The sequence below is a fragment of the Rhinopithecus bieti genome, unplaced genomic scaffold (genome assembly GCF_001698545.2).
Source record: "Rhinopithecus bieti isolate Rb0 unplaced genomic scaffold, ASM169854v2 scaffold_41644, whole genome shotgun sequence".
Lineage (NCBI taxonomy): Eukaryota > Metazoa > Chordata > Mammalia > Primates > Cercopithecidae > Rhinopithecus > Rhinopithecus bieti.
The window spans coordinates 1,417,947-1,426,825 of NW_016817838.1; the positions used below are offsets into that span (position 1 = coordinate 1,417,947).

Consider the following 8,879-nt stretch of genomic DNA (forward strand, 5'->3'; position numbering starts at 1 on the left):
TAAAAATTCAAAAAATTAGCTGGGCGAGGTGGCGAGCGCCTGTAGTCCCAGCTACTCGGGAGGCTGAGGCAGGAGAATGGCATAAACCCGGCAGGTGGAGCTTGCAGTGAGCTGAGATCCGGCCACTGCACTCCAGCCTGGGCGACAGAGCGAGACTCCGTCTCAAAAAAAAAAAAAAAAAGAAACATGCTAAACACATACAAGTTTTGTAAGGTCTTAAAGATGACATTAACCATCCAACTCTGAGAAACCTTCTGGTGACAGTGTGAAAAATGCGGGTCCTCCACTCCCCAGGCATTTCATTGGAAAGGGAGTGAAGACACAATTAGGATGCTAAGTCAGTCAGTACGTAGAATAGTGAAACAACTACTAGTGTCCAGCCTGTTAATTTTATCAGGCATAGAGTGCAGTCTCTTCTGCCTTAAGATAAGGATGGAGGACATGGAATTCCCAACTTGGCTCAAATTATATCAAGATCTAATTATAAAAACAAAGCAGAATAACTCCAATAAGAATTATACTGCAGAAACTAGGTTTTGTGAGAATTCTCAACTTTTCCTTAGAATTCAATATAGATTATAAAATACACCAGAATTTATAAGTGGAAAAAGTTTTTTTGTTAAATTTTTTTTTTTTTAATTTAAATCTGCCCTTACATAAAACAAAAGAGTATAAGTTTTTGTTTGGAGGAGGGAGAGGGCATTTTGAAGGTTTAAGCAAAGCAATCCTGAGAATCACACCCAGCATTAGAGCACTCTTCCCAACACCCTCCAAGTGGCAGGAACCCTGCTGCTTAAGGCCCAGCCTGCTCTGAGTCAGCTGCTCCCCTGAACAGGGACCTGGAAGCAAAGAACTGCCAAAGGATGAGACATAAACTAACTTTATGTGAGGCTTTCTAAGAACAAGCATCTTTGAACCTTGCACTAATTTGAGAAACTTCACACAAAAATATCAATTATCAATTAACCTTAGACAGAGTACCCATTGTGGCCAACCCAAGATATATACCTCCTAACTACTGGCAGGGCAACTCCCCAGTGCACCTCCAACTCCCAAGTACACCTTTCCTGACTGCTGTGTCAGCGAATACAAATATTTAAGTTGAGCAAAACAGAACCAGAAAAGTATGTTTGTAAAAGCACACATATATTGCTTTTCAAAAGGCAATGACTTCTTATGTTTTATAACCTCTTCTAATAGGCTAAGTTTAACATAATGCACTGGTTTCACCATTTCTCATAAATGTTCTAACATGGACAAATGAACACACTCCTTTTTTGCTCTGGATAATGAAGTATTCCTATATGGGTCACCATACCTGGCTGCAAGGTGAAGAAGGAAGCAATGCTTCTCTGGTGAATGCCTGTAGATGGAGCTCTTCTTTGAGTAAAATAAATACTAGCCTTTCTTTCTCCAGGAAGGAGTGTTAGCATTTTGGTGCCTGGTTTGATTAAATGTGTCTGAGAAAGGAGAGAAAAAAGAATAATGAGCCTATTAATATTAAAAGACAGACAGTAGAGATTCAGTACACACCAGTGACCCTCTGAGAAACACACTAGACCCTCTGTACTCCACTTATAGCCTATTCTCAAGGTAGTTGGTGCTGGACATCATCTTCCATTTCCAGCCATCCTAACGGTCTTTTTCTCAGGAATCACATATTCCAATGATAGCCCAATCTTTCTGCTTCCCCATGGAAATCAGTCAGGCTGACTAAACAAACAGGATTTGTTAACAGGATGGCAGAGATGAGGCTCTTTTATATTTAAGGATAATTAATGATTCTACATCAGCAGCAGTTGATGCATTTTCAGTAGTTTTTAAGTAGTCACATAGTGGTGGTTAAGAGCATGGCTCAAGAATCAGTCCTAGTTCTGCCACTGCCACTTTGCTATGTGACCTTCTCCAAGTTGCTTAATCTCATTCTCAGGTGTCAAATGGGGACAGTAATAGTACCTATCCCTATGGCAGTTATAAAAATTCAGTAAGGCCGGGCTCATGCCTGTAATCCCAACACTTTGGGAGGCCGAGGCAGGCGGATCACCAGGTCAGGAGTTTAAGACTAGCCTGACCAATATGATGCCACCCTGTCTCTACTAAAAATATAAAAATTAGCCAGGCGTGGTGGCAAACGCCTGTAGTCCCAGCTCCTTGGGAGGCTGAGGCAGAAGGATCACTTGAACTCGGGAGGCAGAGGTTGCAGTGAGCCTTGATTGCGCCACTGCACCCCAGCCTGGGTGACAGAGTGAGACTCCATCTCAAAAAAAAAAAGAAAATTTAGTAAATTTATTCACATAAAAGGCTTACACAGTTCCTGGCACATAGAAAACATTCAGTAGCAGTTGGCTAATATTAAGAGGAGAAGCTGTGAAACAGCACCAGTCTCACTACACTTTTAACTCAGGCACTTTTATTCTTTAGAGAATGGAACTGGAAGATAGGCAAGAGAGGTTTGAGAAGTGAGTTGTCAACTAACTATAAATATAACCTCATCCTTATTTAATGTGATTTGTTTTTATTTCTAGTTGCTTGTTACAGAATGCCTGAGAAATAGGGCGAATAGGATTATATTCAATTCAATTTTGCTGTGTCTGCCAAAAAACAAATAAGATTTGCCAATATTCATGCAGCAAGTTAGAGGTAGGCCTGAAAGTTGAAGCCAAGTTATTTATTCTAACTCAAAGTTGACTTCATTTTTACATTTGGAAACTAGGTTGTACTTTAAGTGGTTAAAAGAAGAAAGAAATCCTGGAGGTAAAATTCATACTTCAACATGTATTACTGGTACAGAATCTTCTCTTCCACCACATACAACTAGAAAACTGGATCAAAGATACATGAAAAAATTGATATAAACAGCAGACAATAGGCAGTAAAGAATTGTGATCCTTGAGAAAAGGGAAACAAGGTGAGCCCGATGATCATTCCAGCTTTCTGCCTGAAAGTGCTTTGCAGACCACAGTATATCTTTTTTTGATGAATTGAGTAGACTGAGATTGGAATTTGTGGAAACTGAGGTGGCTGAGATTTGCAGCGCAGAGAAAGACCTCCAGAGGGGAGACCTCCGCATGGGGATCCCTTTAGTCCATTACTGAATACTAACCTACACGTGTGTTAGGTGAAACCCCACGAAGCCAGGCAATGAAACTGCAAACTGGAGTTGCAAGCTGAGCAATTCCCAAAGCTCACACAGGCTGGGGGACATCTGTGTTCCCACTATCCGGATAGGACAACCTTGAATACCAGGGACATTCATTAGAGCTCTAAGGAGAATCATCCTTTAGTAGTAGAGCTAAACTAGCCCTAGAGCAAAAACTATTCCAAACACTTACCTTAACAAAGCTTAAAAGCAAGCTTTGAAAGTATCAAGCTGACTAGCAAGTAACTACCTGCCAAAACAATTTTCAATTTTTTTTTTTTTTTTTTTTGAGACAAAGTCTCACTGTTGTCACCCAGGCTGGAGTGCAATGGTACAATCTCGGCTCGCTGCAACCTCCGCCTCCCGGGTTCAAGCGATTCTCCTGCCTCAGCCTCCTGAGTAGCTGGAATTACAACAGGTGCCTGCCACCACACCTGGCTAATTTTTGTATTTTTAGTAGAGACAGGGTTTCACCATGTTAGCCAGGCTGGTCTCAAACTCCTGACCTCAGGCGATATGCCCACCTGGCCTCCCAAAGTGTTGGGATTACAGGCATGAGCCACCACGCCTGGCCAATATTCTTTAAAGACAACAATATCCAGATACTTAATGTAGCACTTGTAATGTCTAGCATGCAATAAAAAATTACTAGATATGTGAAGCAGAAAAATACTGTAATTGGGATAGGAGTGATCTGTTAATAGAAACAGACCCAGAAATGTGATAGGTAAGAGAATTAGCCGACAAGTAATAGTTAACTTAAAATAGTTAGAATAAATATGCACAAGGATTTGAAGGAAAATATGAACATAATGTAAGAAAACAGAAGATATAAAAAAAATTCAACAGATGAGCTTAACAACAGACTAGAGACTACAGAAGAAAATAAAAGTGAACCTGAAGACAATAGTAACACAAATTACACAAAATGAAGCAGAGAGAAAAAAAATAACTGAAAAGGAAGCAAAGTCTTAATCAGTGAGATACAAAGCATACCTATAATTAGTCTCAAAAAAAAAAAAAAAAAAAAAAAAAAAAAAAAAAAAAAACAATGTGGAGGGGACAGAAAATATGTTTGAAGAAATAAGGGCCAAAAGTTTTCCAAATTTGGTGAAAATTAACTATAACATTCTTTTCAAAGATAGCCAATACACGATCTCCCATTTCACATGTTCTTCTTATGTGACTATGGCACTCTTCCCATCAAGTGATGAAGTCCTTATTCCCTCACCTTGAACTTGGAAAGTACTTTGTGACTACTTTGACCAATAAGGTATGACAGAAGTAACAAACACTATACATGATTTCCAAAACTAAGTCATAAAAATGCCATGCTCTTCTGCCTTGCTCACTTGAGGTGCTCACTCTTGGGACCCACCCAACACATTATGAGGATGCACAAGCTGGCACATGGCTCTCTAAATTTTATAGGAGCCACATCCTAGATTTGTGAAATAATGCGGTTAGTATGCCAGCAAATATTTAAGTACCTGTATACTAGGACTGGGAAGATAGTGATCAACAAAATAGACTTTCTGCTTCAGTAAAGTTTATAGCTTAAGAGAGAATAACAGACTAATAGTTACTTAAATTACTACAAGTATGCTAAGTCCTATAAAGAAGCTTTACAGAAAACTACAGATTATCAGAAAACCCTAAGACCTCAATTAGCAAAACATCTGGGAATAAAGCTTTTTGCTAAGTTGGCAGGAGACGAAGTATGTACCTTCCTTAGGCCAGAGTGAGGTCAGAAGTGATACTGTCCCAGTTATAGCTCTCTTAGAAGACCCATGGCTTCAAGGATCTACGTCTATCTCAGTGGACTGTTAAGACTGTGTAAGAAAAGGTTATTTGGAACTGAGAAAGACCCCAGGTAAAAAGTCCTTCAGCTGATTATCCCTACCTCAAAATAAAGGCAGCTGTTTGTACTTTATACAGTATAGACATACCTTATTTTATTGCACCTTGCTTTACTGCACTTTGAAAATTTGTTTTGCTTCATTTTTTACAAATTGAAGGTTTGTGGCAAGCCTGTGTTGAGCAAGTCTGTCAGTGCCATTTTCCAACAGCATGTGCTCACTTCATGTCTCTGTGTCACATTTTGGTACTTCTTGCAGTATTCCAAACTTTTTCATTACTATATCTGTGATCAGTGATCTTTAATGTTACTATTGTAATTGTTTTGGGGCACCATGAACCACATCTATATATGATGGCAAACTTAATCGATAAATGTTGTGCATGTTTTGACTGTTCCACTGACTGGCCACTGCCTCAACTCTCTCCCTCTCCTTGGGCTGCCCTATTTAATACTGAAATTAGGCCATTGAAGAACTCTATAATGGCCTCTAAGTGTTAAAGTGAAAGGAGGAGTCATAGGTCTCTCACTTTAAATCAAAAGCTAGAAATGATCATGCTTAGTGAGGAAGACATGTCCCAAGAGGCCAAAAGCTGAGCCTCTTGCACCAAACAGCCAAGTTGTAAATGCAAAGGAAAAGTTCTTGAAGGAAACTGTCTCTATAACATAAAAGCATGGGTGCAGCAGCAAGTGCTGATGTAGAAGCTGCAGCAAGTTATCCAGAAGATCTAGGTAAGATCACTGATAAAGGTGGCTACACGAAACAACAGATTGTCCCTGTAGACGAAACAGTCTTATATAGGAAGAAGATGCCATCTCGGACTTTCATAGCTACAGAGAAGTCAAATGCCTGGCTCCAAAGCTTCAAAGGACAGGCTGACTCTCTTGTTATGGACTAATGCAGCTAGTGATTTAAAGCCAATGCTCACCTAATATTCTGAAAATCCTTAGGCCTTAAGAATTATGCTACATCTACTCTGCCTATGGTCTATAAATGGAACAACAAAGCCTGGATGACAGCACATCTATTTATAGTATGGTTTACTGAATATTTTAAGCCCACTCTTGACCTACTGCTTAGAAAGAAGATTATTTTCAAAATATTACTATTCATTGGCTGGGCACAGTGGCTCACACCTGTAATCCCAGTATTTTGGGAGGCTGAGGCAGGCAGATTGCTTGAGCCTAGGAGTTCGAGACCAGCCTGGGCAACATGGTGAGACTCCGTCTCTACAAAAAATTTAAAAATTAGCCAGGCGTGGTGACATGCACCTGTAGTCCCAGCTACTTGGGAGGTCAAAGTGGGAGGATATCTTGAGCCCAGGCTGGAGTGTAGTGAGCCGTGATCGTGCCACAGCACTCCAGCCAGGGTGACAGAGACCCCATCTCAAAAAAAAATATATATATATATATGCTCATTGACAATGTTCCTAGCCACTCAAGAGCGTGATGGAGATGTACAAAAAGATTAATGTGTTCATGCCTGCTAACACAATATTCATTCTGTAGCCCATGGATCAAAGAGTAATTTCGATTTCTATGTCTTATTATTTTTATTATTCTTATTAAGAAATACATTTCATAAGGCCACAGGTGCCACAGATAATTCCTGTGATGGATCTGGGCAAAGTAAATTGAAAATCTTCTGAAAAGGATTCACCATTCTAGAGGCCACTAAGAACATTCGCGATTATCTGGCCATGGTGGTGCTGCCTTATAATGTCAGTTACTCAGGAGACTGAGGCTAAAGGATCACTTGAGTTCAGGAGTTTGAGATCAGCCTGGGCAAAACAGTGACATCCTGTTAAAAAAAAAAAAAAAAAAAAGGATTCATGATTCATGGGAGGAGGCCAAGATAACATGAATAGGAATTTAGAAGAAATTGATTCCAACTCTCATGGATGACTTTGCAGCATTTAAGAGTTCAGTGAAGGAAGTAATCATAAATGTGATGTAAATAGCAAGAGAACTAGAATTAAAAGTAGACCCCGAAGATGTGACTGAATTGATACAATCTCCCAATAAAAACTTTAATGGATGAGAAATTGCTTCTAATAGATGAGCAAAAAAAAAAAAGTGGTTTCTTGCAATAGAGTCTACTCCTGGCAAGGATGCTGTGAACATTGTTGAAATGACGACAAAAAATTTAGAACATTACATAAACTTAATTGAGAAAGCAGAGACAGGGTTTGAGAGGATTGACTCCAATTTTGAAAGGAGTTTTGTGGGTAAAATGCTATCAAACAGCAATATATGCTACAGAGAAATCTTCCATGAAAGGAAGAGTCATCAAGGCAGCAAGTTTCATTGTTTTATTTATTTATTTATTTATTTATTTATGAGACAGAGTCTTGCTCTGTCGCCCAGGCTGGAGTGCAGTGGTGCAATCTCGGCTCATTGCAACCTTCGCCTCCCAGGTTCAAGCGATTGTCCTGCCTCAGCCTCCTGAGTAGCTCAGATTACAGGTATGTGCCACTATGCCTGGCTAATTTTTGTGTTTTTAGTAGAGACAAGGTTTCACCATGTTGGCCAGAACGGTCTCGATCTCTTGACCTCATGATCCACCTGCCTCGGCCTCCCAAAGTCCTGGGATTACAGGTGTGAGCCACTGCGCCCGGCCAAGTGTGACCCTTTCTTATGCTCAACAACTCTATTATCAAAAAAGAGCTAGGATCATATACATAACTCCTCTCACTATTAGAAAATGTTCTCATGGTTCCACAGCACTTAAATTCAGTTTAGCTCTTATTTTATCTTTTATCTCTTCTGATAATTTATCTATGAGTTTATCTTAAAGTTTTGCTTCAAACAAATATAATTTCTTTTTTTTTTTTTCATGATTCACTATGACCTTCAACTCCAGTAGATAATTTGATCTAATTCCTTTTTTCATAATGGTCATTCTGGTCTTAAATTTGTATATGAACTCTCATGTTCCACACATTGACACACATGAAAGTATTACTCCTTTTTGCCATGCTCCTTCTTCCTTTAGGCTTCCCAGGGCCCCTACTCATTCTCCTCCCACTTTTAGAGTCACTGAGAGCATCATCACCAAGTCCCTCTTTCTTTTTAGTCTTTCCCAGCATTAATTTGATGACATTTAGGATGAAAACCTTTCTAGTCAGCACTGTCATGCCTCACTGAGTCAGGCTGAAAGGATGACGCTACCTCATAAGCACGCCCTAAGGAGGACTGTTTAAGAAGTGTTACCAAGAAAAGCTATCAGGGGTCTCATCATTATACATCTCTAACAACTTAAGTTAGCTCTGTTGAATTAGTAACAAAGTATTCATTCAAAACTTGCTTCAAACCTCTCTTAGTTCTCTGCAGAACTAAAAACACACTACCTTAGTTTAGGATCTCATAAACTCTTGCCTAGCCCTAAACTATGACATAGTCTCCTAGCTCAGGCCTTCATTCACCACCTATTTCAATTCATCCCCACATAACTTCTAGATTAATCTTAAAGTACAGCTGTGATCATGTCATCTTGCTCAAAATCTGTCAGTAGTTTCTCTACTACCTGTAGCATAGTGTGTAGACTCACACTGCACACATTGATGATTCCAGTTTACCTTTTTCTCTACTACCAAAAGCCCTCCATGCATCCCGTAACATAATACCCAACTATCTGTTGATGGCCTCCAACTTCCTCATTTGTATGCCTCACGGAGAAAGGCATTTTTATTTTATTTTATTTTTATTTTTTTTGAGGCGGAGTCTCGTTCTGTCGCCGGGACTGGAGTGCAGTGGCCGGATCTCAGCTCACTGCAAGCTCCGCCTCCCGGGTTTACACCATTCTCCTGCCTCAGCCTCCCAAGTAGCTGGGACTACAGGCGCCCGCCACCTCGCCCGGCTAGGTTTTGTATTTTTTTTTTT

At 39.9% G+C, this 8,879-nt stretch overlaps 1 protein-coding gene across 5 annotated transcripts in view; it reads right to left on the reverse strand.

The window, feature by feature from the left end:
- AUNIP (aurora kinase A and ninein interacting protein) overlaps positions 1 to 8,879 on the reverse strand; it is a 25,927-nt gene that overhangs the window by 2,458 nt on the left and 14,590 nt on the right. For 4 of the 5 annotated variants that reach the window (XM_017856144.1, XM_017856148.1, XM_017856145.1 and 1 more), the window contains one exon: positions 1,319 to 1,460. In XM_017856144.1, the coding sequence (XP_017711633.1) occupies positions 1,319 to 1,460 (142 nt within the window). Of the gene's footprint in view, positions 1 to 1,318; positions 1,461 to 3,103; positions 3,235 to 8,879 lie in introns of all 5 variants that reach the window. The other variant, XM_017856147.1, reaches the window with a different exon arrangement.